Source organism: Ilyonectria robusta (genome assembly GCF_021365365.1).
Source record: "Ilyonectria robusta strain PMI_751 chromosome Unknown BGZ61scaffold_32, whole genome shotgun sequence".
NCBI lineage: Eukaryota > Fungi > Ascomycota > Sordariomycetes > Hypocreales > Nectriaceae > Ilyonectria > Ilyonectria robusta.
This window is the reverse complement of record NW_025764466.1, coordinates 66,898-93,814: the sequence shown is the minus strand read 5'-3', so window position 1 is coordinate 93,814 and position 26,917 is coordinate 66,898. Positions and strand designations below refer to the sequence as shown.

Sequence of the window (26,917 nt, the reverse complement as noted above, 5' to 3'; positions counted from 1 at the left end):
AGTAATCAACTTGCCCTTGGCCACTACATGGTTTAAATTCCAATCCCGAGGACAACAAAATCGATAGATATCTTCCACCAGGATTTATCTGTCTCAAAAATCTTTACGTTCAGCATCGCCTTCTGAAGCCTCAGTCCCACTCAATCTGTCGCTTTACTACTCAACTTTGGTCGACAATGGAAGGTCGGTAGGCTATACCAGAGTCAATCTATTTCTTGCAAATGCTGGCTATGTAACCGTTTTCTAACTGTTACTATGATTTTAGAAGATTATACGGCTTTGGTGCTTGACAATGGGTATGATTCTATTCTCAGCCAACGGAGGGTTATGAAGGCCACGAAGGTCGGCTTGCTAACTGGATAAATCAACAGGTCTGGTATGTGCAAGGCTGGTTTCGCAGGTGATGATGCTCCTCGTGCTGTTTTCCGTAAGTTGTATCCAAATCTCTATACCTACGGAATGGCGCATCCACGGTATCGCCTCCATGGTTTCGCCGCGACATCGCATTGACTCATGCTATTTAGCTTCCATTGTGGGCCGGCCACGACATCATGGGTAAGAGCCGCTATTTCACATTTTTTGTCTTATATCTCGAATTCTGACCGCAAATATGAGTTTGAGAAAGATTGCCCAAGGCCGAAGCATTCAGATTGCGGAATTGAATATTGGGACATCTTGAATCTGATCTAACCTCGCCCACTTAGAATCATGATCGGAATGGGCCAGAAAGACTCCTACGTTGGAGACGAGGCCGAGTCAAAGCGCGGTGTCCTTACTCTGAGGTACCCTATTGAGCACGGCATTGTGACGAACTGGGATGATATGGAGAAGATCTGGCACCATACATTCTACAACGAGCTTCGTGTGGCGCCTGAGGAGCACCCTGTCCTCCTGACCGAAGCTCCAATTAACCCAAAATCGAATCGGGAGAAGATGACCCAGATCATGTTCGAGACCTTCAACTCACCAGCCTTCTACGTTTCTATTCAGGCAGTCCTGTCACTCTACGCCTCGGGAAGAACTACTGGCATTGTCCTTGATTCAGGTGATGGCGTTACCCATCTAGTTCCCATCTACGAGGGCTTTGCCATTCCACACGCAATCTCTCGGATTGATATGGCTGGCAGAGATTTGACAGATTACATGATGAAACTGTTGGCTGAACGTGGCTACACGTTTTCGACTACCGCTGAGCGGGAGATTGTCCGTGACATCAAGGAGAAACTCGCGTATGTTGCGCTCGACTACAATCAGGAGATTGAGACTGCGGCACAAAGTTCGGCTGTAGAGAAGAACTATGAGCTCCCAGACGGACAGGTCATCACAATTGGCAATGAACGCTTCCGCACCCCCGAAGCATTCTTTCAACCTGGTGTTCTCGGACTCGAATCCGGCGGGATTCATAGTACAACTTTCAACTCAATTATGAAATGCGATGTCGATATCCGCAAGGATCTATATGGAAACATCATTATGGTAAGCACTATAATTTACCAATGTTCAGCATAGACACTAACCGACCTCCCTAGTCTGGAGGCACTACAATGTACCCAGGCATTGCCGACCGGATGCAGAAAGAGATAACGAACCTGGCCCCTTCATCTATGAAAGTCAAGGTCATTGCTCCTCCGGAACGCAAGTACTCGGTTTGGATCGGTGGCTCTATTCTTGCTTCCCTCTCGACGTTCCAGCAGATGCGGATCACAAAACAAGAGTATGATGAGAGTGGCCCGGCTATTGTGCACCGCAAGTGCTTCTAGAATGCTCGACTATATAGAGTCATGGAATGTATTTTCTTTTCCTTGAATTATTTTGTCAAAGTTATGAGAACATCAAGTGGTCCTATTGGAGGTACATAAGTAGATAAATGATTTAATATGGTGCTTACTGGCTTCATTTCCGTTTACCTTTCTTGACCAAATTGTAAAATGGTTCCTGTCGTGATAGGTCACGAGATATTAACGTAGAAATGAACCAAGAGCAGAATGAAGCCGAGATCTAACTGAATAGAAATAGTCAATTACCTTTGCTGGAGTTTGAGCAAAATCCTATCATTGCCGTCAAATATCGGCACCCACCGTTTTGACATGCCGCTAATTTTCCCTTGACGTTCTAAGTTGGCGACTGACAAATTGGATGTAGTCAATGCTACCAGCTACAACCGCGTAATACCTCATAGCTAAAATTCGACAATCGATCATCATTCGGATAATGCATGCGAACATAGCGCCTAGCGTGCCGGGAACTTTTTCGGAGTACGTGACTGACAGCCCGGCTATTTTCCATACTTTTTGATACTACAAGCTTCAGTCGCGTAAACAGATATTGTAATCATCACCATTGAAGTGATGTAAATGCTTATTTAGTAGGCCAGACTTCTAATATATCGGCAGTTATCTAAGCTGGAATGCCCTGCGCAAGTGCCGCACTTAGAGTGTCATTCGCTGCGATCCAGCGTGCCAAGCGGGGCTCTTTCTTCAACAACAAATCTGCCACCATACGTCCAAACACCACACTTCCATAGTCATTCAAGTGCGTGTTATCATCCGGGGCGAGGTTATACACATGGCTGGCTTCCTCGCCAATAGAATTCACGTACCAGAGACTCTTCTGATTGAGGTCCAGGTACTTGGTATTCGTCTCAGACGCAGCTGCGATTGTGCGCAGGCGCTCATTATGAAGAGAGTCGGTTGCATTGTGTTCAGACACAAAGTTACGCCGGGTGAGTGGTGTAATAAGGATCTAGATATTGTCAACCTACGTTTACGTTCGTATTGCCTCGGGCGGAACTCACAGGGTGGCCACCCAGCTGTCGCACTTCATTCGCTAGATTCCCAAGATTGGTTTGGTAATCATCGAGGCTGATATTGTATTTTGTCTTTTGGTCGTTATGGCCGAACTGAAACCGTGTTATTAGTAATGCCGGGCATTACAGGAATCCTAGACGGACTTGCCTGAATCGTGACGTAGACATCGAAATCCCCGACGTTGTCGCTAATATGTTGCTTCACGTTACCCCAATCGCCACCGCTCACAAAGGAGACAGTTGTGGCACCGTTATGCCCAAGGTTGACGCCCCATGCAGATCGTCGAAGAAAGCTGAGAAAGCCGTTGCCCCAACCACCTCCACCGGTGCTCTGCACGGCTGTGGTAGAGTCACCTGCCAAAATGAAGGCTGGCGGCTTACTGCCTCTTGGTTCAACATCAAAGGGCAGTGAGGACACCTTTGAAAGGCCTGACAAAAGAGTTATAAACAAAGAGTACTTCATGATTTAACAAATTTCCCAGCACGTAACGAAAATACACAGTAAGGGCTAACGGCAAATTGAGTAACTGGACGACGCACCTTTATATGAGTTCTATTCGATATTGTGCTCGCGTCTGTCGAAGCATATTAAAAATATCCACCAATGGGAAAAATATGCCAGCCTGTCTTCTCAATTAGTAGCACTCCGAGTGACTTTTGCTGAATTATCCCTAGTTGAGCGGGGTTAATAGCAGGGGAGAGCATTCTAGGGCCCGGAAATGCCATCCCGTGGACTTTTTCCATTTACCCGCTCATGACGTTCTCTCATGACGGAGGAGGCCAGATTTACAGAAGCAGTAATTGGGGGAAAGTTCGCCAGAAAAACAATAAGACCCCTGGTAGATCATCGTTGGAATCATTCATTATGGCTCATGTTTGACGATTTGTGAAATCCGCTAACGAAGCATTGCCATTCACTTTTAGAAATAGACTACAATTCCATTAGGAGTCTATGTTATAAAATGCAACCTACCCCGCGTTTCGCAATCCTTGTGGGGCCTCAAAAACAACACTCTATGCGTATCGTTCCTCCTGTACCGTGGCTGTGACTTGCTTCATTGCATTGCAGGCACTGCCTTATATTGTGAGAGCGAGGAACCAATGGCGAAAAAATGCTCCAACTTCTCTATAAGTTTAATACTTGCGTAATATTGGCTGGGTATTTTAGGACTCAGCTCACTGAAATTCTCCATTGGATAATGCACGCAGCTGCCGAAAGGTCCTAGGGATTTCGAAACAATGCCTCTCCCTCGTACAAAGGGACCGTTATCGAGCCGCCTCTCCAAGTTCGTTTTACAGGAAAGAATCATTGGTGGATGAATGGCAGAATAGCTTGGTGTTGCATGTACATGTATCGAACGGTAGTTGATAGAGAGTTCCGCTTTAGTGCTTTCTATCCAGGTCTTAGGATTCTTCTTGAAAGGCACAAACCAACCAATTTACAGCGGACAGACTTTAGCCAGGGAAGGAAACATCGAGATAGCAAAATCCAGATGCTAAACAGGTCGTTCTCAAGCCTGCCGCTTCAGGAACGAGTCATATTGGTCCATAACATGTAGCACATATGAGCTAATCACATGCTCCAAGTCAGAGCCAGGGTCAGCAACAGATTCCAAGTCCACCAATGCAATTCTGTCATCAACAATCAGAAAATTATCCAGCTTGGGGTCATCGTGCGAGAGGCCAAGCACACCAAGCTCTTGATAAGCCGCCTCCAGTCGTTGCTTAAAATCTTCACGTCTTAGCACAGGGGGTTTCTGCTCAAATGGGCGAACGCCATCGATATAGGAGAGAATCAAAACACGAGTCTCGTCGCATCGCCCTTCCCCATACAATACGGGTACCAAGCGCCCCTGCTGATACTCTAGGCGTTTATATATGTATTTTTCATTCTCGAATTCATCGTCCCAATCTGGTTTGAGTTTCTTTAATACCACTGTCGAGGGAAGGAAGTAGCCCGGCCAGATTTTCTTAAAGAAAGACTGGAGTATCAAGGGGAGGAGGAGAAGGATCGCAATGAGGACGCGGTCGAAGAGGCTCCGAACAATGGTCACACGTAGGACGTGTCGGTGTTCGTAGTCAAAAAAGGTCCCGGTGGCAGATAAATTACTAAGCCCGAGGCGAAACTGGGTGGCGTACAGTTAGTTGGCCTGGTCAATTGACGAGACATCACGACAAACCTGGACAGCAAATGGTCGTGGTGGTGGCACCACCTCCACCTGGGCCATTTTTGGACGTCGCGGTGTTGTAGTGACATTTGGTGGGCGTTGCCGCATTTGCTTCTCAATTTGCTTGAAGATTGATGGGCCGGGTTTGTTCATGTTGAGAGTTGCCGGTGGCGGTGGAGGAGCGAGAACGGGAGGGTGATTTATCTCTATGTCTGGGTTTGCTGATCGCAATGGAGGAGCCTGGTTGCGCTGTCGCATTTTCTTCTCTATTGACTTGAAGATTGAGGGCCGTGACTCGTCCATGTTCGTAGTGGTGCAGACAGAGCGTATGGATTGTTGTAAGTTGGGTCCATGTGGAAGTACGCGAAAAAACGCGGCTACGGCCAGGTTGAACTAGGACAATGCGCATTGTCACGTGGCCTGGACCATCCTCAGAAGGCTCATACTAGTTCTAAGAGGGATCTAGTGTATTTTGGATCTGGCTACGTTATTGGTGGAATGGGACAAGGCTTTGGTCGATGCCTTGATGTGACGTACCGGATCATGATCAGAACGGAAGGATGCAGTTTAAAATATAGCATGTTTTTAGAGTTAAAGCGCCTGTTTTTAAGCTCTGTTTCATGTGGGGTTGAGATGGAGGGGATGGCGGCGTACGAGAGCATCATTATAATCTCATTGGTGGAAATGAAGCCTCCAGATTCTCCATGAGCGTCCTCCGGAGCTAAAGTAAAGATTGAAATAGCATGAGACAACGTATCAAATTCTAATGTGCCATTGTAGACAGGATCCACCCGCCTGAGTGACTCGGGCTAAAGTAGAGGTTTAGGCCCCCGGATGCCTCAGTATTCACGTCAATGCTGGCATGTATGAATTCGATTAACTTGCATCGTATATAGCCTGTCAAGTTCCATCAAAGAGATGTTTGAGAAAGAAGCACACGTCCTTGAGTTATGGCATGGAGATTTCTCTAGCTAAGATTGGCGGACAAGTGTGAACAGGACGCATTTATTCATTACAACTAGTTTATCATCCATTCCCAATCCCCCACCTGAGCATTCTACAAGCCGATACAGATTGGATCGATAACTTTCGAATACTATTGTCTTCAACCTACTTTAAATGGAAGGAGCAGCTATCTATAATGTACAGTGCTCACCGTGAAAAGAATTAGACATTCTCCCTAGCTATTAACACACTTCGCTAATCAGCCTATTGCACCTGATAACCATTGTCAGACCCTAACCTACATTACTCAGTGCAATGCCCAGTCCCACCATAATACATATCTCGAGTATCCCCCTTGCACCATACTAATCTATGGAGTAACCGTGAGCCTTAATATGTGTTAACAAATCAAGAACAGTATTTTGGATTGCATTGCAATACTCTTATAGATGCCAGAGGAAATATCTAGCAGCCTCAGAAGCCTAAGACTTTGTGTGTGGTAGAGTTAAAGACTAATAAAAGTACAATGCCTATAGAATACCAAGTCCAGAAAACTAAAATCGAATTACCAAGCTTGTAGTCCAGGAAGCACCAGAGCAGCGAGTTGCTTATTAACCTCAATAGTTGTAACATCCCACAGTCCTTTAACTTGTCGGTCGTCATTGGCAACTGGGTTGGGGGTTCCAATTTTCCCAATAGGCATGATAAACTGTCCTTTGTATTTTGCTGCGTTTTTTCGGACTTCACTAGCTGTGGCCGCGAAGAGGGGAGGCAAAGCACCTTGCTCGGCCGTGAGGAAGGACATACGGGCAATGGCCCTGAGGGGGGGACTGTTGATCTCCAGCAGGGTTTCGGTGGCGACCTCGCCAGGATGGACAGCCATACACAAAATGGGAACGCCTTGTTCATCCAGGCGACGTTGTAGCTCCTTGATAAATAGAACGACGGCGGCTTTGGAAACGGCGTAGCGGATCATATCGAAGCCGAACATGAATCTACCAACATACCGCCACGCCCAAGGCCATTGAGTGACGGGTTCAGTAAGACCAGATTTGTGTGAGAACTGAAAGTTGAAGTTTCTCGGTAGCATGGAGATCGGGGCGGTGGAGCTGAAGCTAATGATCCTGACGTCGGCTTCTTTGTCCTTTGTGGCGTTCTTGAGAAGTGGCAGGATGCGGTTGACAAGAAGAAAGGGTCCCATATGACTGATTTTGTAAGCAATATGTACCCAAGCCGCCCTTTCAAGATGTACTTACTTGCCAACCATATGTTGTTCATACCCGCCAGCCACCAACTCAGTGGAACCTACCGAGACGGCGGCGTTATTAACTAGAAAGTCAATAAGTTAGCAAGCATCAAGACTCGGATTATCCAGCGTATTAGAACATACTCAAGATGTCTACTTTTCTTTCTTTTGTCTTCAATACATCGATGGCATGACAGACAGTTGCTGGATCCATGAAGTCCATCACTAGCCAAGAAATATTGTCCGGCTTAATACTCGGGTCATGGACCAGGGCCTCCTTGGTCGCTTCGGCTTTGGCCTCAGTCCGTGTAGTAAAGTACACCTTTGCACCTTTCTGCACAAGGCGCTTGACGAGTACGAAGCCGATTCCGGAGCTGGAAAGTCAATGGGGTTGCTCTCAAAGCTTTTAATCGATGGACTTACCTCCCACCAGTCACCACGACGACTTTGCCATGAAGATCTGGCATGTCCGCCACCCCATTGAACTGTTTCTCCATGAGTCTGAATGAATTGTATGAATATGTATTGCGCTGGTTGCCGAATAATACTGAGTTGTAGGAAGTGTAAACGGTAGATGAAAGGAGAAAATCCTTCTTGAGTATGGATTGGCAGAACTAGCGCTCATGTTCATATTGAATGGTATATATAGCTTTACATATACAAACGCCATTTATTCTCCTCTAAGCTTTGCTCCATGCTCGTATCCAATTCATCGGGATGATTCGTTGCGCATGATTGGTGCGGAGTTCACGGCGCACTGGCGGCGGAGTTTACACCACGCTTGCGGAACGCTTGCGGGCAATTAGCGGAGATGAACGGCTCATAGTGCAGCAGTCACCTTTGAATGAGGCTCTGGTGGCTATGATTCGGCACCATGCACTCTTTGTTTCAGTGTAATGCAGATTCCGGACTGAACCGCCGCGCGCTTCCTCTAATAGCAATCTCTGGTATTAACATGCCCAACGGCATCCTCTGTCCGCACAACCCAATCTTCAACCTGGTCTAGCCCCCACATAACAGTAAAAATATGGCGTGCAAACTCGTCGACTTCTAAGGCACACACGCCACGCTCCACCAGCGACCGACCATGAAGACTGTAAATAAACAAGGGGTCCTGGCTGCGAGCCGCAATCTCCCAGCGTGCCGGCGAAGTCGCATTCCATAGTTCGGCGCGGGCGGTGATGCAGATATCTCCCGCACAACTGTAGGACCAGTCACCCTTAAGACCGTGGTACACGCCAAGGGAAATACTACAGAGTAGCCAGGTGCGCCGAACAGACTCGGAGAGGATAAATGATTTGTGCAAAGCGGATACTGAATCCGAGGATAAGTCACCATTGTCATCAGCTAATAGAACCTCATTTGCGCACATTTGCGCAGCAGTAGCGTCTCGAATTGCGGACTCCCAAAGCTGGGTTTTCCACTCGAGGAGAGTTTGGATGAGTTTCTCTGCGTTGGCTCGACGCGGTATCGACGGAGAGAAGAGAGCCAAAAGGAGATGAATAAGTAAGGCTTGCGTGCGAGCCAAGTGTGCCACTGTCGAGAGGGGAGAAACGGAGAGCGGTGTCTCTTCGGGCTGGGACGCAAGCAAGTTGGAGATATGAGCAGACGAGACGTCATCGACGATGTGCTCATTCCCCGGAGTGACATGCTGCGACACCGCAATGGCGGAGAAGGCATCACGCATACATTGCGGTATGCCGGACTTGGTGTAGAGGTGGCGGTGGATGAAGGCGTTGTGGCCCGCGCGGAGGAAGCAGGAGAGCCAAGATTGCAACCCTTGGATGAAGTGTGAGAAGACGATCCCCGGCGGGAACGAGGCAGGGGGTTGGTAGTGATTGATCACAGCCCAGGTAGAGGGTTGGAGAAACCAACCAAGACCCGATGAAGCCGCAAGGTGGTTTGGGACGGACATGGCTCCAGCTCCGCAAAATGGCACGACTGACGAAATAAACGGAGGCTCTGAGAGTGTGCCAACAAGGTCAGTCGACGATACCGAGTCAACGAGGGTGCTATGGCTGGTGTCATCCATTTCCCGCAACAGGTCTTGATACATGATATCCGCTTCGCTTGGGTCTCCAATATCAAGACCCGAAGGCGACCAGATCCCGCTCAGTCTGATTTCAGGAGCAGCCGTGATTCCAGCTCCACCAAGCGCGAGACGCTGTCGTCGTGGCGGCCCGGCCGGATATACGCAATCGATGCTGCGGTCAAGACAGCGCGAGCACGAGGGGATGATCTTGTCGCAGCGCCGCTTGGTCCCGACGCAGCCAAAACAGGCCTTTTGCTTCGAGCGGCGGGCCATGCTAGCGAGTGACTATTTTGGAGGCTCTGATTGTGGATTCGGTGATGGAAAGGGAGGAGAGTTCTCGGCGTCCTGAGACTGCGCGGGCTGAATCGGGTTTAGTTGGGCTTCACTGGCGGAGATGCGGCGGAGGTTTCGCGGAGAAGACGTTTAGTGGCCACAGGCTCCCGGTAGGGGATGGAAGGTAACGTATTCGAAGGTGATGGAATCATTCTGGAGTTTCACCGTCGAGAACACGGCCGTGGAAATATTCATTGTTGATTTATTAATGACACTGAAAGGAAAGCTGGCATCTACCGTAACCACACATTATAAAGAGAGCCTTCCGCCCACGTTCTGTTTTCGACTATCTAACTCTACCACTATCATATCCATCCATCACAACTTTTTTATCTCATATCATTAATCAATCATTCACCATGGCCGGCTCTGAGAACAGTTTGCCGTTTGGCTTCAACTTCACGAAGACTGTTCACACCACCCCATACCCAGCCATCTCGCCCTCTCGCGCCGAGCTATCCCAGAAGGGGAAGACAGTACTCATCACAGGCGGTCACACTGGAATTGGATGGGCCACTGCGCGTGCCTTTGCTCAGGCTGGTGCAGAGAAAATCGTCATCGTCGCCCGCCGGGAAAACGTGGTTGCATCTGCTGCATCTCGACTTGCCTCTGAGTTTCCTTCGTCCAAAGTTATCGGATATCCATGTGATATAGCCGACCTCGCATCTGTTGATCAGTTGTGGAAAAAACTTGCGAAAGACGGAACTTTGATTGACGTTGTGGTACTCAACGCCGCAAAGGTCACGGTAGGGCCAATTCTCGACCTCACTCGGGACACTGCCTGGAGTGATTATCTCCTCCATGTCCGATCGAATCTCGATTTTGTTCAACGATTGGTCAAACAGCCAGGCGCCGAAGGCCGCCCGAAAGTAAGCCTAAGCCAACGTGCAAGGAACAGGACCAGCTGACAACTATTGATTGATAGGTGCTGATCAATCTAACTTCGATTGCCATACATGAGAACAAAATGACCGGCGCATACCCCAACTACAGTGCCTCCAAAAGCGCCGGAACTATGCTGATGCAGCAAGTGGCTAAGGATGTGAACCCTGATGAGCTTCAGATCATCAGTTTCCATCCAGGCGGCATCTTCACGGAGTTGGCGGAACAATCTGGCTTCAAAAAGGAGGAGGCGCAATGGGACGATGGTATGTCGACATGCCGGGATTTCTTACTAATGTGCCGGATACAAGACTTACTAACGACGGTATAGAGAATTTACCCGGGCAGTTTGCTGTTTGGGCGGCCTCTCCCGAGGCACGCTTCCTGCATGGCCGCTTCGTGTGGGCAAAGTGGGATGTGGATGAGCTCCGGGGAGGGCCGCTGCGGAAACGAATTGACGAGGATGATGAGTTCCTCAAGGTTGGAGTTAACGGGATTCAGGAATGGGAGAAGGCTGGCAAGACTGCATGAGTCAATTGCATCAGACTTCCTCAGCATTCCAGTGGTAATCTGGCAGATAGCTAAATATCGTTCAATCTCTATCCGCATCCACTCTAGTCTAGTTATCCAGTACAGCCGTTCTGCGTAAATGTTGATTTGAGATTCCTGAGTGGCCTCGGCCCTCATTGATTGGTTGTTCTATCTTGTCCGCCCTTGAGCCAGTCCCGGCACAGTCGCAACTTGCCGTCTAATACATTGAGAACACCTCAGCTAATACACTGCTATTGTTGACTAATGGTGACCAATTTCGTTAACGCTAGTAGAGAATTAATAACATTTACAGCCTGTAGAGCTCAGCACAGCCCCATTGAGAGCTAGACTAGTCCTTAACTGAGCTGGAATGAATCCACGCATGCTGTCAACGTCATAATCCACTCCTATCAAGACTCGGCCTCCCTGCGTCCCCGTACGTCGGGATAGACACTGTTATGACGCTTATCTAGCTCCTCGTAAGACATAGTGCTGCTAATCTACTCTCGATCAAATATTGTCATGAGATCACCGGATGCAACAAAACTCTTTAAGTTCATATCTTCATATCATTGAAGCGAAAGAAAGCTCACAGCTAACAAAGGGTGAATAAGATAAACTATAGGTTGTTCCCTTCCTTTCCTTTCCTTGAATCCGGCCGTCAATCGACATTCTATTATCCATTTAATATCCAGGTATCATTAACTGCAGAGTTTGAAGCGGCCTGCGGCTTCACTCTTCGCTCACCATTTCAGTGCCCAGTAGATCCTTCTCAAGATGGCCAAGAAGACTAGTGCAGAAGCCAGTCTACAAGATCTCGTCCCGGTTGCGTGATGTTCAGCCTCTCTACCATTTGCGATAGATCGCCCGTCGTGGGAGGGATCTTGCCTTCTCATGATTCATCTTCTTCTCTTCTACCATCTTCTCATGCTTCATCTTCTTCTCTTCCACCATCTTCTCATGCTTCATCTTCTTCTCTTCCACCATCTTCTGATGTCTCATCTTTTTCTCTTCTAGCATTTTCTCATGTTTCATCTTTTTATCTTCCAACATCTTCTCATGCTCGGCTGCCTTGGTCTCCTCTGCAGCCTCCGAAGTCGTCGCATTCATTGAATGCAGTGGCTCGCTCAAAGTTGGTGTCTCTGTCACATGTGGCGTCTCTGCGGCTGTGTCCGTAGCCACCTCGTGAGCCATGTTTCCCGCTTCGGCGGTCACAGTCACCGTGTGGATGGCGGTAACATGGACGGTTTCTTGAACAGCTTCACCAGGAACGGTGTGAATTACTGTGACGACCTTTTCAACCGGTTTCTCGACCACAGAAGTGTGAATGACAGTGACGGGGTGTTCCACGATCTTTTCAACAGGTTTCTCGACCACGGAGGTGTGGATGACGGTGACAGGATGCTCCACAATCTTCTCGACGGGCTTCTCAACCACTGAAGTGTGGATAACAGTAACTGGGTGCTCCACAATCTTCTCGACCGGCTTCTCAACAAGTGAAGTGTGAATAACAGTGACTGGATGCTCCACGACTTTTTCAACTGGCTTCTCAACGACAGAAGTATGAATCACCGTCACAATCTTTTCAACTGGCTTCTCAACCACGGAGGTGTGGATGACAGTGACTGGATGCTCGACAATCTTTTCGACTGGCTTCTCAAGCACCGAGGTGTGGATCACCGTTACAATCTTCTCAACCGGCTTCTCAACGACCGAAGTGTGAATGACGGTGACAGGTTTCTCCACAACCTTCTCAACCGGCTTCTCCAGGACCGAGGTGTGGATGACGGTCACTATCTTTTCGACTGGCTTCTCAACGACGGAGGTTGCAACGACAGTGACGGGTATCTTGACCTCGACTGTTTTGTGCACGACCGAGGTCTCGATAAGGGTGGTGGGCTTTTCCACAGCCTTCTCAACTACCACAGTCTTGACGACGGTGACTAGCTTTTCGACTGGTTTTTCGACGACTGAAGTTTGAACGACGGTGACGGGGATTTTCACCTCGACTTCTTTGTGTACCACAGAAGTTTCAATGACGGTGATTGGCTTCTCGACGGGCTTTTCAACCACTGAAGTGTGAATGACAGTGACCAGTTGCTCGACAGGCTTTTCAACCACCGAAGTGTGAATGACAGTGACGAGCTTCTCGAGGGGCTTTTCGACCACTGAGGTTTCAACGACAGTAACCGGAATTTTCACCTCGACTTCTTTATGGACCACAGAAGTTTCGACGACAGTGACGGGGACCTTGACCTCGACTTGTTGATGGACCACCGAAGTCTCGATGACAGTAACTTGGTGTTCGACGGGCTTTTCGACCACTGATGTGTGGATGAGGGTGACTAGGTGTTCGACGGGTTTTTCGACGACGGAGGTAACAGTGACGTGCTTGGTTTCGACCACTGTGACGTGGACTGTCTCTGGCGGAGCCGTCACATGGACTGTCTCTGGTGGAACCGTAACGTGGACTGTCTCTATGGGAGCCGTGACGTGAACAGTCTCTGGGGGAACCGTGACGTGGACCGTCTCTGGCGGAGCTGTGACATGGACTGTGACGATCTTCTCTGCTGGTTCCGGCTCTTCGTTGCGTCTTCCAAGACGCGATGGAGATGCGGTAACTGAACCAGCAAAAGCGACTATTGCTGCGATGTTTGAGAGCAACATTGTGAGGTGGGTGGCGGATCGAGGGAGTCGAATAGATCGGAGCGAATGATTGACAGGATGACGGTGGGACTCGTTGAATAAGGGACTTGTTGAAGTAAGGAAGGAAGAGGCGCGACGGTACAGTGAGACTAGCTCCTGTGAAAAGAAAGCGAGTAGCAAAAGGTATTGTGAAAGAATATACAAAAATAAAAAGTAGTGATACCAGATCGCACTGAGAAGCAAAAGGGAGGAAAGGGTACTAGGACCAGAAAGGATCGATTTAGCACTTGGGTATCAAGAAAAGAAGGACTTGGGGAGAGGAGAGAAGCTGGAGCAAGGCCATTGCCAACAGCTGGAGTTTTGAGCAATGAGTGGCGGATGGACGACGCCAATATTCAGACGGCATTGTGATTGCCGATCTGTCGTCCAATATTTGAAACAGGCACCGCCATCACCTTCAGGCAAACAAGGGATCTCTGGAACAGTCTGACAGCGAGAGGAGGCGTTGGGATATTCAGCCCTCGGATGAGTCGGCGATGGGTAGCGTGGCTGGGAGGCGGTCGCAGGAGGAGCGATACCTGACGCAGTAACATATTACAAGCCTGATTCACCTAACGATTGTTAGCGTGGTTAGTGTCCGTCTTTCTCACGACAGTGGATTGGTGTGGATTGGGCCATAGCGAATGCGACGCTGTCAGCTCGTCTGGAACATCGGCTCGGCAACGGCCGACACTCAGAAGACAGAATGCCGCGATAAGGCAGCGCAGCCTCGCAAGTCGGGTCAATAAAGGCACATTCGGATGAAGCTCAGGCATATTTCTGCGGGAGCGGAAGCGAAGCTCTGACCTTGGCAGGTCGATCAAACCAAGAGCAGTGCCTAAACCCCATGTCAGACCAGGGGCTACAACACGGGGAACAGTCTCACAATTAAGGATAAGCTTGGCGATAAGGTTAGCCAGCCCATGAGAATGACGCCCCTCGACTGGGATTGTGGGAATTCTGACACAGCATCTCGCTGCGCTTGGACAGCCAGGGTAGCATCAAAACCCCCGTGAGCTGAATGGGGGCGAGATTGAAACACGTGCGGGTCAGAATCGAGTCAATGCCGCAAGGAAATGCGGCTTGGCAGGGGCCGGCAACATGGTGACCCGTGGTTTGGTCGAGGATGGACGAACGGTGTATCTGAAGGCGCGACGCGGGAGGAAGCCATTCCGAGACGAGCTGAGCCACCCTCTGGCGAGAGCCTGGGGGATGGGGATGGTGATGATGGAGGCATGTTGGGTTGTTATCTACCCCTGCATGAAGCCATCAGCTGGGGGACAATGTGATAGAATGCCGGATCCGTACAAGCGGGGCATGTTGGAACAAGTGGCTGCGGGCAACGGAGGTCTGGAGATTGTGTTTTTTTTTGGGCCATGGCGGGTGAGGTGAGGTGCGGTGAGGAGATGTAGGGTAGGCGATGGATGATGGTTGACGGCTGTAGTATTTTTTTAGCCTTGATGCCATTACAGCGCCTGCCTTTAATTGTGATCTAGTTGTCTTCTTCATCTGATATATTACATTAGCTACGTTGACAATTGCATGTTCATCGCATATTATAGAGCTTGTCTGCTTTTTTCACAACGGAAAGCACCTATACGCGGATGACTTTCGCGGGATACCTTCCAAGACAAACATCGGGTTATTGCCGAAACCAGGATTGCCTGGCAAGGGAAATGCCCAGACGCAATTTAATTCTTCAACAAGCTATGACAGAGATCAGGGACTCCATCCGACATTTGGGACCAAACTTGTAAGCAATGCCACCTCCATGCTTTGTTAGCCAGCCGTTCGAGATAGGATTCGCATCTGGCAGACAATTTAGCCCATTGACAAGACATGCTCCGTGTTGGGTAGATGCCACACCCGATCATTTCTGTGTCGCATTGATATGTATCAGAAGCAAGATTTTGACAGCTTGAGAAGAATCGGGATTTTCGGCTTTCAGAACCCCGTACGAAGATGCCGATCGACAGAGCTACTGAAACACCTATTCGTGCGATTCAAAGTGAACACCGAAGGATCCAGGACGTCAAGAGAGCACCCTCGAGCTGTTTTTTTCCCCCAGGAAGTTGCCCGGTTCGCCTAGACAGATGCTTGGGCACAGGCTACCTGGTTGGGGGATTCCATTGGGGGCTGAATTGGCTGAAGCATGGTTTCGCCACAGGCAAACCAGCGTACAGTCTACGCCTCACTGTCGCATTCAGAGCTGCAGAGTGGGAAAGTCCAATGAATGTGGCCGGGAGGAGTGAAAGACCGAAGACAATCGAAAAGCAGCCGCCATTTATCAATCTTCTTGTCGGCAATCCGGGCTATCTTGAGGAGATTACCAATATAGGCCTAGGCCGGTAGAGCTGATCCTGCCGAATCCGGGGTTCAGAGATGCTCGGATGCAGCGTTCGTCTTGCCTAAAGTGCCACTATAACTTAGGCGTTTTCATTCTCCACCGTAATTGAATCACAGCACCTGACACTATCCGGCGCGGCTCACGGAGATGGCTCCCGCCTTAATCTCGCAAATTCAGCCCTCGCCAATAACAACGTGCAGTAGCAAGCCACCCGCCCAGCCGCAGTTCCCCAGATGCAAGTGATTGTAGCTATCAAGGATACGAAATAGTAGACCGACTCTAAATGTTCCCGTCGCGCTCAAGTAACCCCGGAGCTGGGCTATCCATCGGATCAGTCACAGTTAGAGCGCTGCATGCGAACCAATAAGTGTGCAAGGGATTTATCCAGTTGGCGAAGCTAACTATTAAGTATGCGGCTAAAACATCAGTCGCTTGGTGTAGCTGAATGCTGAGTGCTACGCCACAACTCAGCCCTGAAGATGGGCTGAATGCACTGCCTCAATCAAGGCATTCTCCGCTCTCTTATCAAAACCACGTCAAGACGCCCATTTCGTCCTCAAGAAAACAACTTTTTCAGCGACAGACCCCGAAATTCAATGGACATCGCGTACGAGTGAGGGCCTCATGGATCCTCTCTCACTGGCCGCCAGCATTGCTGGCCTGCTGAGTCTCGCCGCTTCTGTCGTCTCGACTGGCTACAAGCTCAAGTCGAAGATGAGCAAAAATGTCGATGACCTTGCAGCTCTACTCAACGAGACAGCGGGCTTCTCCGGAATTCTTTTAGCGGTCAAAGCACACCTAGAGTCGAAGCCGTCAATACTCGTGGACCCAGAATCTATGGGCAAAATGCTGGCAGAGAGCAGAAACACACTGGATGAGATTGCTGCATTGCTCGAAAAGCTGTCCACTGCAAACCGCCTCGTGCTATTAGTGACAAGCGACGGAAGAGAAGAGAGGCTCGAAAAGCTATTCAAACGGATTGAGCAGTACAAGCTGTTCTTTATTTTGTGCTTCCATTTGGACAGCAGGTGAGAATACCCTGTACCGCCGCGGCAATCTGACGTCACATGTGGAAAGTAGATTTTGACAGATGGTCAGCTCTCAAACCGAAACAATTCACGTCAGAATGACAGAGATTGTCGACAATTTAAAAACTCTCAACCAAAGTCAGGAAAGGGTCGAGAAGGCCGTTGAAAAGCTAGTAGATGAGGAACAAGGTAGGCGGCAGAGCTTCACCCTCATAGCTGGCACCCTAACATTATATTCGCAGTGAAACACCGCGAAAAAGTCATACAGTGGCTCGGTTTGGTAACAGAAGAAGAACATTCCGATCTATGCGAACGAAGAGACTCGACTTCATGCGAATGGATCCTCAACCGGGACGAGTTTGGGTCTTGGCTTTCTTCTCAAGGCTCTTCGTTTTTCTGGCTCAATGGAATTCGTGAGTTATTAAACCGATTTTAAAAAGAAATTCCATGCTGATACCATTTCATGCAGAAGGTTCAGGCAAATCCGTTATTGTGTGAGTAAGGTTCTTCAACAGTTTCTAATCAGGTGTGTTGGCAGGGTAGGAGCTGATGTTACCGACAGATCGAAAATCGTTGCAGCAATCCAAGAAACGCATGTCGGTTTGGACGGAAGTGCACTTGCGTTTCATTACTGCCGTTTTTCCCATTCGTCAACCCTTTCGCCAAGCCAAGTAGTAGGATCATTCATCGGCCAGCTGCTCAGACAATCTTCCGACCAAGCCGTCGTCATGAAAGTTGTGACCGAATTATACGAGAAACATCAGAGACGATCGACACATCCAAGCTTTGAGGAATTGCAAGCCATCTTCATGGATATATCCCAATACTTCAGCCGCATTTTCCTCGTCATCGATGGCTTGGACGAGATGCCGGATCGTTGGAGCATCCTAGACTTTCTGGAGAATCTTTCCGAGATAGACGGCGACTTCAAGGTTCTCGTCGCGAGCCGTGCAGAAATGGACCTGGAAAATGCCTTCTCGTTCTATTGCACCATCACAGTCACACCTGATGATATCACCCCGGATATAGAACGGTTCGTTCGAGCGCAATTCACCAAACGCCGATTCCGCGGAACGCAAGTGGACGAGATTGTGCAGGAACTTGTCGCCCGTGCCGATGGCATGTATGTATTTCCTCGCATCTTTTATCCAGCTGCTGATATTCTATCCCAAGGTTTCTTTGGGTCGTCTGCCAAGTGGATTACCTTTCCAGCATTCGAACCCGCGTCACCCCGGCAGTGTTGAAGGCACTGCCACGAAATCTTGAGCGAACATTTGAACAAACCTTCCTCAAGCTCCCGGAAGAGGACAGAGTCATTGCAAAGAGGATTTTACAATTCGTCATGATGTCTAACAACCCCCTTGACCTGGCTGAGTTGATCGATGGTATCGCAATCACCGCTGATACTCGATCCCTTGCTGATGTGAAGCAAAACACACTGGCCCGAGAGACAGATGTTTTCGATCTGTGTGGAAGCTTGGTTCGCCAGTCTCAGGCAACTGGCAAGATAGAGTTGGCTCACTACTCTGTCTACACGTTTCTCAAGTCTGCTTACCTCGAGGGGAACCGCCCGAATGAGATACATATAGAGGAAGCACAGGGCAATATTGAACTTCTCATGGCCTGTGCTCGGTACTTGAGTATGAAGGATGTCTGCACTACCGGCTTACCAGCAGAGGTAGAAGAGGCCCTTGCGGACGACGACACTTATGTCAACCCTGAGATATTTGCGACCACGCCGTTCTTGGAGCATGCGACTAATAACTGGCCGATTTACGTTTCGAGAATAGCAGGGGAGCCTCTGGATGACGTATGGAAGACCGTCTTGCTCCCATTCTTCCAACCGAGCGAGGACTACTTCAACTTCTGGGTCAAAATATCGCGATACATCCACGGGCAACACAAATATCCTCGAGAGATGACGCCGCTCCATGCAGCTGCTCTACACGGGCTTCCACGCCTTGCGCAATTTCTCATGACTGACCCTTCCTTGGGTAACGCGCAGTGGCAGCCTTCACACACCACCTGGGGATATAAGACACCATTACACACTGCCATTGAAAATGGGCAAGAAGAAGTGATTGAGACTTTCTTGATTCCAAGTTACATTCGCTCGACCGATGAGAAGGCCCAGACTCCTCTTCACATCGCTTTGGAGTCTGGAGACGAGGTAGTCGCCATGCAGTTGATCACAGTAGGTGCCAATGTCAATTCACCGGATATCGATGGACGAACCCCGATTTTCATTGCCATTGAGAACACTTGGGAGGACCCTGCTGCGATGCTATCGGAAATGGCGGATCCCAAACTTGCCATGCGGGACGGACGTGAACTTCTCCACGTCGCAGCTCAAACCGGGAGCACAGCGTGGACTTCGGCTCTTCTAGAGTTCCACATTGACCATATAAACGCAGTGGATCAAAGCGGTTGGACACCATTGCTTTACGCCATTGACCGAGGATTCGCAGATGTGGCCAAGACGTTGCTGGCGAAGGGTGCTTGTATCGGAATAGAAGACAAGAATGGCTGGACACCTTTGCACGCTGCCATGCGACACAAACACCTCGACTGCGCCAATCAGATTCTGACTTCTAAGAATCAGAGACACGTACCGTCACATGTGGGAGTTGGAGCCAGCGGTACTGGATTTCCAAGTGATCTCTCCCAACAAGAACGAGATCTGATGGCTGCAAAGTATGGAAGGGCGAGCCGAGATGATGCACCTAGTGGCGCTGGTGGTGGAAGCTCATCCTCGACTCAAAACGTTCCTCCCTTACCACCTACAAGTTTCAGTCAGTCCTCAACAGTAGGCTCTCCACTTCTGGTTGCTGTTTCGAATAACTTCATACCGGGAGTTGAATTGCTCTTGAAACACGCTGAGGAACATGGCCGAGGTATCATTGGGCTGTTAGAGAATGACGGCTCATGCCTCAAAATGGCCAAATCTCTCCCCAACGCGGCTCTCTTTGCGATGCTGCTTTCAGTTTCAACACTCTCCAGTATCGTGGCAGTCCTTCCGGAGATTGCAGCGGAGAAAGACGAGAAAGTTATCACGGCGATGCGTCAAAAGCTTGACGTCCAGTTCATCCATCAAAGTGTCTTGCCGCAGATCATCACAAGCAAGGCGATAGACATCCAAGTTGCCAACTTCTTGCTCGACTGTTGGCCGCCAGCGAGGGAGACACTCCCAGAGGATATTCTTCATGTGGTTGCGCGGTGCTTATTTTCAGACCATGGCTCTCGTTTCGCGACTCGGCTCATTGAAGGGGGAGCACAAAAGTCCCACGAATCTTCTGCCGGCTGCACATCGCTACGTGAGGCGATTCAGAGCAACAACTGGGATGTGGCTCAAGTTTTTATCACGAACGGCATGTTGTATTCTCAGGCAGTTCCTAACGCTCTCCATGACATCATTGAGAACGTGCGGTATGAGGGCGACGACACAGAGAAAAAGGTTCTGAAGACAGCCGCCATGCTCTTGAACGCTGGAGTCGACATCAACGGCGTCGACCTAACAGGTCGAACCATCTGCCAGAAAGCAGCCACTGAGATCAACAGTACCCTGCTGAAATGGGCACTGGAAAACAATGCCAGTCCAGCGCAGGCTGATCCAAGAGGAGACACGGCCGTGAGTGTCGCGATTGCTTTCGCCCACACCGAGAATCTGCGACTCCTTCTCAATGCCATCATCCAGACAATGCCGGATGAACTGGTTCGCATTTTTGCTTCTTCTGGGGTTAGAAAGCCGGCCATGATTGCAGCTACAGACCTTCGCAACATTGAGATTTTGACAGCTCTGATCGAGGCTGATCAGATGGCGGCAACTATCGCAGAGGATATTTATGACCCCGCACACCAGAGTATGAGATTGTCAGTCTTCACTAACGCTCTCTGCAATGCCATCCGGAATGGGTTTGACCACGGTGTCCTACAACTGATTGAAGCAATGGACGATGTATCGTGTTTGAGTTCAACTGGTGAAACGCCGTTGCACGTCGCCGTACGGCAGGAAAATGAGGGCGTCGTCAGGATACTCCTCGAGCGCGGGGCGCAACCTAATGCCCAAGTGGCAGAGAGTGGTGAATCGCTGCTTGGCATCGCGATGAATGGTAAACTGCACAACATCATACCCATCCTCTCTGAATACGGCGCCATATATCAGGAGGGAGACATTATGACGGCAGCTAAGAGTGGAAACGAGGAGATCGTTCGGCGCGTCATTGAGATGTACCCAAACGACCTGCGGGGCCAAATGAAGGCGCTGTTCATGGCGAGGAATGACCGGCAACACAACACCGAGAGTATCCTGCTTCAAAAAGCGGCCTCTTTGTGGGAGCCAGCTCAAATAGAAGGCATTATGCGAGATGCCTATGGTGATACGAAGCTGCACCAAGCGGTTCGATGCAAGAATCCAGAACAGGTGGAGACGATGGGTTCAACGGGGGGCAGAGCACTACTTGATGCCAAGGATATGAGGGGCGACTCTGCCCTGATGCTTGCTATTCGGTTGGGTCACTGGGCAAAAGCTGAAGCTCTAGCCCGGGCAGGTTCCGATATACAAGTGGCAATTAATAGAGCTCGATCGGAGCACTGTGGTCTCTGGGTTGAGAAATTGACTGACCTGCAGACTCGCCACAGTGGAATGCGTTGATCAGGGAAGTGAGTAAACTGGGCACCAGAGTGCATTTCTAGCCTATATTTGGCCTGTGCTATATTGGCTCATTGTTTTTCACACATCTTAATGGAAAGATATAGTGCTGATGGGTAATGGCTAAGGCCTTTCGAAATGACTCATGTGAAGATGGTCCTACGTGACTAGTGTATGGTGAGGGGGATTCAGACCTCAGGTCAAGCAATGCTGGCTACGCTCTGGTAGAAGCCGACAGGTCTAGTGAGATAGGATACCAAATAAAAAGCTTGTCTGGGTTCAGACACTAATGTATCAAATATGACACAATCTGGGAAAGGATGGCGTATGCTTTGGAGGCTTTTTAGTTGATTTCACAGTGGTATGCAAGACGATCTTGCCCAACTTTACAAGAAGTACTGCTTTACGGATTTCGTAATTGGACGTGAAGCAGTAATGCTTTTCAGGCTACAAAAGATATAAAAACATTCTTTCAAAGTAGAAGAACACAGCCGAATAGTAGTCTCCTGATGGCACCATACGTGCAAATCAAAGGCCCTTAGCTCGGTCGATCTATGGAGTCTCCGACCTCCTGCAAATAAGGACATCCACCTGAGAGGTTCTACCCATTGGGTGTAATCACTATTGCTGCCACCTACAGACACTGGGAATACCCTGGTGCATTTATTAGCAGGCGCCTGTGAGAAGATCATGCCGGAATTACTTACATTCATTGCTCTTGACGCATGTGTACGGGCTCACACACTGTAGAAATTTATTAGTATTGAAATCAGTCGACATTCTCCTCCTCAAAACATACCGTGGTACCACCGGTCCAGCCACTTCCGCCGCATTGGCCCCAATGAGGCACCGTACCAGATCCCGATGTGCTTGTTGGTGCGGCAGTTGCAGTTGTTGTTGTCGCCGTCGGCGTCACTGAGGACTACATCGATCGTCAGAGCTATCCACACATGGGAAAATTATGTCGCTTGTCTTCATACCGTAATGCCAAACCAGGCCAGGTCTCCGTCGGGGAATACATCAATAGAATGGCTGATGCCGCTACCCAGGAATGTCTGGACACAATTTGTTACTAGGCTCCTTCAACTTAAGCCCTGGGTTCAATCTCACCTGCAGTTTGTCTCCAAATGTGAACTTGGTGTATGGGCTCCGTGGAACGTTGACCTCAGTTGAGATGGGAGTGGTAGAATAACCAAAGACACCGGTCCATTGCTTAATGGTCTCGTAGTAATTCTGCACATTGAGGATCTGGTCGTCCGTTCCGTGGTAAACTTGCATCTTGGGTCTTGAACCTGTGTAGCCCGGGTACATGTTGTGCACGACGTTGGTCCACTGCTGCTGTGTCCAGATAGACTGGCCTGTCGAACACGTAGAGTTCCAAAAGTCGGGGATGTTGTCGGCGCTCATGAAGCAACCTGCAGGGACGCCCGCGTAGACGATTCCAGCGGCGAATAAGTTGGGATACGTGGCGGCCATGACATTCTACCTCAAAGTCAGCTCAATTGGCTTCTGCGACTCTGGATGGAAAAGAGTGGTCTTAGGTGACCTACGCACCGTCATCATGGCACCCGATGAAATGCCTGTCACGAACACCTTGCTGCTGTCCGCGCTATACTGCTCGAGAATGAACTCAACCATGTTCGCGATAGAGTTGCTCGCGCCGCCGCCTCCGTGGGTTAGAGTCATCTTAGACGCCACATCCCAGCAATTGTCGTTCGTATAAGGGGTCTGAGGATAGATGACAATGTAGCCATACGTCTCCGCATACCGCGCCCACTGGGAGCCCGAATAATACGCCTGGGCGCTGCCGCTGCACCAATGGATTCCGACAACGATGGCGGGTTTGGCAGCCAAGGTTTTGGGTACGTAAAGGAACATGCGGGTGCCCGTTGGGTTGGAGCCGTAGCTTGTCACCTCGGTGAAGGTGGAGCGAGGCACGACCTCAGCGCCGAGGGCAACGCTCAAGAGAGCTACGGCCCAGAAACTGAGAAGACTTAGTACCTTCATTATGAGATGGCAAAGGTGATGTTTCTGATGGAGTACAAACACATTGAGAGGAATGCGTGGACTAGCTGATACTTTAAAGCAGAAAAAGTGGAAAGACTGTACACGAATGATCTCGGAATCAAGTGCTGTGGCTTCAATGGGTGAGGCGGATCAAAACCCTCCGTTTCCAATGGCCTTGTTGCATCGTAGGAATCGGGCCCGGCTCCCGATTTCTCGGCTTTCGGCCTCCGAATTCCTATTAAGACAAGAACTTTGGCTCCGGCTCGAAAAGCCGTCATCCCGGTGACTACCCCGCCTGCACGTTAGAGTCGTACTCGAATGAGTCCGGCGCTGCGGCCCGCGAGAGTCGCCCATGATCCCTACAATGAAAGAATTACAGCGGAAGTTTGCTAGGCTAATGAAAGATCATCGGACTATTAGAGAGGTATTGAATAGTATCATATACTTGGGTAAACTCAAAAGCTTTAAAATACGGAATCGACTTCCGCCCATCCGTTTGGGGGTTGGTTAATTAAATATTGTCAATCGGCATGCCATTTTCAACTTTGTATCTGTCATCCGATGTTGTGTTGAGCCGGAAGTCCCAAGGCAGTAATTTATGGACTCAGGATGCGTCCGATGTCATCAGATCTAATGGTTTCAAAAAAGCTAGCGCAGTGATGGGCCAGGGATAGAAGAAACGAGGGTGCCCTTTGAATCGTCTGATGCCTTAGCGTTTTTATTTTCGATAGATAAATTATATACTTAGAAGCTGACTCATGCGTATGAAAGTTACATGAATAATGAATCAAACAACTATAATTGAAGCTACGACAGCACCTGTAAAGCGGCATCACCTTGTGTGCAAAGTGATTATTCTGCAGTGCAATCGCCATTAGTATTGAACCAGCCACAGACGAACAGACCGTCGACTCCATTTCGACCCATGCACGTCTTCTTATGTTTTAGGCCTTTTATCACAAGGTCAAGCATAATGACTCTGAGCGCTACGTGCGCGGCACAAGGCCTGCAGGAGTACTTTCCATGAATAATGAGCTTGAACAGAGTACGTTACATACACCATCTGTACACAAAAGTTAAAACTGTTTCAACTATAATTTGGTAATCAACCGGTTCCCTTTCTCTATCCAGGTGACCGCATCGTTGACAAATTCATCCACGACCTCCTTAGCTGGCTTTTGCTCATTAACCAGAGCAGCACAATTGCCCATAAGATATCTTCGATACTTCAAGAGGCCCTCCCAGTCATCAATTGAATCATTCTCTTCTCTGTCCAGGTCATACTCCCAAGGGATAATACCCTTTGCAAGCAGCCCTTTCATCTCCTCTTGCCGAGTTGTCTCCCAGTTTTGAATGTACCCGTTCTTCCGTACACGCATAGGACGCCCAGTGTAGATTATGGTGCGAACGTTGTCATCATGTCCGGCTGTCCGGAGAGCTTTCTTATGTGCTTCAAGTGCACCCGCCTCATCCGTAAGCACGAAGCGTGTGCCAACCCATACTGCGCTTGCTCCCATCATCAAGGCCGCAGCAAGTAATTGGCCATTATGTATGCCCCCGGCTGCTACAACCTGCACAGTCTGACCCGTGAGTGGAGATTTGTAGTTTTTGCAGATATCAACGACGGCAGGGATGAGGACGGTGGTTGGGATGTCGCCCGTATGTCCCCCTCCTTCTCCGCCCTGGGCACAGATGATATCAACGCCAAGGTCGAGACATTTGCGGACGTGCTTGACGTGGCCAACCATGTTCATATAAACCACTCCATGCGCGTGGAGTCTTTCGACAATCGCCTTCGGGGGTACGCCCACAGCTGAGACAAAGAGCTTGGCGCCAGACTCGATGATTACATCCACAAGCTCGTCAAGCTTGCCTTTTGTGTAGTCATAACTGAGAATTGGATGAGTGTTAGCAGGTATTGAATAAATCGATATTACAAGCGTATTGTAGCCACTAGCCGCAGATGAAGATGCTTGGGTTATGATTTTTCAAGAAGTAGACACTTCATGTTTGGATCAGAGAATACTGGAAGAAGTAATAATGGAGGCACACACTTTGTCTTTCGGGCGCTGCCGCCAACCTGAGGGAGCAGTAGATCGATTCCGAAAGGCGCATCTTTGTGGATGAGGTATCTCTTGAGCTCAGCAATGTGCTCCCGAAGCATGGCTGGGCTATATGCCATGCCTCCCATGACGCCAAGGCCACCGGCGTTTGTTACTGCTGCGACAAGTTTGGGGCCTGCGACAGCATTCATTCCCGCGAGCATTACAGGATGATTGATGCCGAACAAGTCGGTGATCGGGGTCTGGATTCTCTCTGCCACGTCAACATGGTTAGTACCTTGTCATATTTCTTCTCGCAGTGTGGTCATACGTGGAGACGCCATGGTGCAAAATCGGTTTTGCCTGAATGTTACCAAATTCAAATTGAGTCCAAGGAGTGTGCCAGGCAGTAACAAATGATTACTGGATCGAAAGCAAACTGAATATAGGGCAGGTTAAGGGTCAACGCGTGTTCTTCCAGTCAGTCAGCAGAAAAAGACATGGTCAGATGCCTGAAGAAAGCTAGAAATAACGATTGGCAGGCACTTCCGTTGGATGGCTTATGTAATTTCTTTTGAGATGATTGCACCAGTAAATCTTGATGAAGCCGAGGTTTGGGATACTGTGCGGGGTCGTATGGGCCGATAAAGTGCCATTGCCAGTACGGCATGCCGAGGCTCAAAGACAAATCAGCTCACTTCTGCATTGGTATTCCGAGACGACTCTGCCTCCCGTTCAGAACAGTCCGTTCCAAACCCCTTTGGAGGAACAGCGCGCCAGAGACGGGCCCAATGTTTGTCTGAGCCGATCTGAGATCCCTGACGCTGCTGATGCAGCAGATATCTTTTCAGTGTATACCGATCACAGCGCGCTGCATGGAGCCCTGTTTACCAATCTGCCCAAGTCCCCATTCACCAATGAGGAAAATTTGATGATATTACCCTAGATTCGAACGGCAGACAAAAACTGGCTGGTTGGTTGAGTCGCCGACATTGGCAGGCAATCTGCGATATGGAGACATCCAAGCGCGACCCTGTCATGAGTTTACCCACCAAGGCTGTTTCAAGGCCAGGCGAACGTTAACCACGCCAACAAAGCCAAAAATCGAGGTGAAGAGTTCGTGAATGTGGAATAAGGCCAAACGTCCTTGGTAATAATACATCCCTGTCCTCTCCGAATGCTACACGGTATTCCCAAGGCAACGGCTGGCTCCATAG

At 49.4% G+C, this 26,917-nt stretch overlaps 10 protein-coding genes across 10 annotated transcripts; 3 read left to right on the top strand and 7 right to left on the bottom strand.

Moving 5' to 3' along the window:
* Positions 1-176: 176 nt before the first annotated feature.
* Positions 177-1,770, top strand: BGZ61DRAFT_522852 (actin family; the record flags this gene model as incomplete). Its single annotated transcript, XM_046252562.1, has 6 exons — positions 177-183; positions 269-296; positions 372-427; positions 525-555; positions 705-1,476; positions 1,530-1,770. The coding sequence occupies 6 exons, from the start codon at positions 177-179 to the stop codon at positions 1,758-1,760; spliced, it is 1,125 nt and encodes a 374-aa protein (XP_046096860.1). The 3' UTR covers positions 1,761-1,770.
* Positions 1,771-2,397: 627 nt separating this feature from the next.
* BGZ61DRAFT_499112 (GDSL-like Lipase/Acylhydrolase) lies at positions 2,398-3,269 on the bottom strand (the record flags this gene model as incomplete). Its single annotated transcript, XM_046251364.1, has 3 exons — positions 2,398-2,742; positions 2,795-2,899; positions 2,955-3,269. The coding sequence occupies 3 exons, from the start codon at positions 3,267-3,269 to the stop codon at positions 2,398-2,400; spliced, it is 765 nt and encodes a 254-aa protein (XP_046096859.1).
* A 1,048-nt stretch (positions 3,270-4,317) lies between these two features.
* BGZ61DRAFT_431711 (uncharacterized protein) lies at positions 4,318-5,209 on the bottom strand (the record flags this gene model as incomplete). Its single annotated transcript, XM_046243861.1, has 2 exons — positions 4,987-5,209; positions 4,318-4,932 (listed from the first exon to the last, which is right to left on the bottom strand). Exons 1-2 carry the CDS (start codon positions 5,125-5,127, stop codon positions 4,318-4,320), a joined length of 756 nt encoding a protein of 251 aa, XP_046096858.1. The 5' UTR covers positions 5,128-5,209.
* A 1,275-nt stretch (positions 5,210-6,484) lies between these two features.
* On the bottom strand, positions 6,485-7,662 carry BGZ61DRAFT_367364 (uncharacterized protein; the record flags this gene model as incomplete). Its single annotated transcript, XM_046241779.1, has 4 exons — positions 6,485-7,124; positions 7,176-7,248; positions 7,310-7,539; positions 7,589-7,662. 4 exons carry the CDS (start codon positions 7,660-7,662, stop codon positions 6,485-6,487), a joined length of 1,017 nt encoding a protein of 338 aa, XP_046096857.1.
* A 434-nt stretch (positions 7,663-8,096) lies between these two features.
* Positions 8,097-9,470, bottom strand: BGZ61DRAFT_539059 (uncharacterized protein; the record flags this gene model as incomplete). The annotated part of the gene is made up of 1 exon (XM_046254732.1): positions 8,097-9,470. The coding sequence occupies one exon, from the start codon at positions 9,468-9,470 to the stop codon at positions 8,097-8,099; it is 1,374 nt and encodes a 457-aa protein (XP_046096856.1).
* A 419-nt stretch (positions 9,471-9,889) lies between these two features.
* On the top strand, positions 9,890-10,943 carry BGZ61DRAFT_562008 (putative short-chain dehydrogenase; the record flags this gene model as incomplete). The annotated part of the gene is made up of 3 exons (XM_046255833.1): positions 9,890-10,399; positions 10,456-10,678; positions 10,744-10,943. 3 exons carry the CDS (start codon positions 9,890-9,892, stop codon positions 10,941-10,943), a joined length of 933 nt encoding a protein of 310 aa, XP_046096855.1.
* Positions 10,944-11,498: 555 nt separating this feature from the next.
* BGZ61DRAFT_462571 (uncharacterized protein) lies at positions 11,499-13,676 on the bottom strand. The gene has a single exon (XM_046247318.1). It carries the CDS (start codon positions 13,608-13,610, stop codon positions 11,790-11,792), a length of 1,821 nt encoding a protein of 606 aa, XP_046096854.1. The 5' UTR covers positions 13,611-13,676; the 3' UTR covers positions 11,499-11,789.
* A 2,923-nt stretch (positions 13,677-16,599) lies between these two features.
* BGZ61DRAFT_522849 (uncharacterized protein) lies at positions 16,600-21,954 on the top strand (the record flags this gene model as incomplete). The annotated part of the gene is made up of 6 exons (XM_046252561.1): positions 16,600-17,003; positions 17,074-17,192; positions 17,246-17,416; positions 17,473-17,497; positions 17,566-18,126; positions 18,177-21,954. The coding sequence occupies 6 exons, from the start codon at positions 16,600-16,602 to the stop codon at positions 21,652-21,654; spliced, it is 4,758 nt and encodes a 1,585-aa protein (XP_046096853.1). The 3' UTR covers positions 21,655-21,954.
* Positions 21,955-22,625: 671 nt separating this feature from the next.
* On the bottom strand, positions 22,626-23,658 carry BGZ61DRAFT_367541 (Alpha/Beta hydrolase protein; the record flags this gene model as incomplete). The annotated part of the gene is made up of 3 exons (XM_046241796.1): positions 22,626-22,706; positions 22,762-23,133; positions 23,206-23,658. The coding sequence occupies 3 exons, from the start codon at positions 23,656-23,658 to the stop codon at positions 22,626-22,628; spliced, it is 906 nt and encodes a 301-aa protein (XP_046096852.1).
* A 1,021-nt stretch (positions 23,659-24,679) lies between these two features.
* BGZ61DRAFT_401934 (2-nitropropane dioxygenase) lies at positions 24,680-26,205 on the bottom strand. The gene is made up of 3 exons (XM_046243070.1): positions 26,032-26,205; positions 25,713-25,974; positions 24,680-25,548 (listed from the first exon to the last, which is right to left on the bottom strand). Exons 1-3 carry the CDS (start codon positions 26,042-26,044, stop codon positions 24,750-24,752), a joined length of 1,074 nt encoding a protein of 357 aa, XP_046096851.1. The 5' UTR covers positions 26,045-26,205; the 3' UTR covers positions 24,680-24,749.
* Positions 26,206-26,917: the final 712 nt, after the last annotated feature.

Bases quoted from the DNA above. Each gene is read 5' to 3' on its own strand.
- BGZ61DRAFT_462571 (XM_046247318.1), bottom strand. From the start codon at position 13,610: ATGTTGCTCTCAAACATCGCAGCAATAGTCGCTTTTGCTGGTTCAGTT.
- BGZ61DRAFT_401934 (XM_046243070.1), bottom strand. The intron at 25,549-25,712 runs GTGTGTGCCTCC...TCCAATTCTCAG, and splicing joins GGCAGCGCCCGAAAGACAAA to TTATGACTACACAAAAGGCA.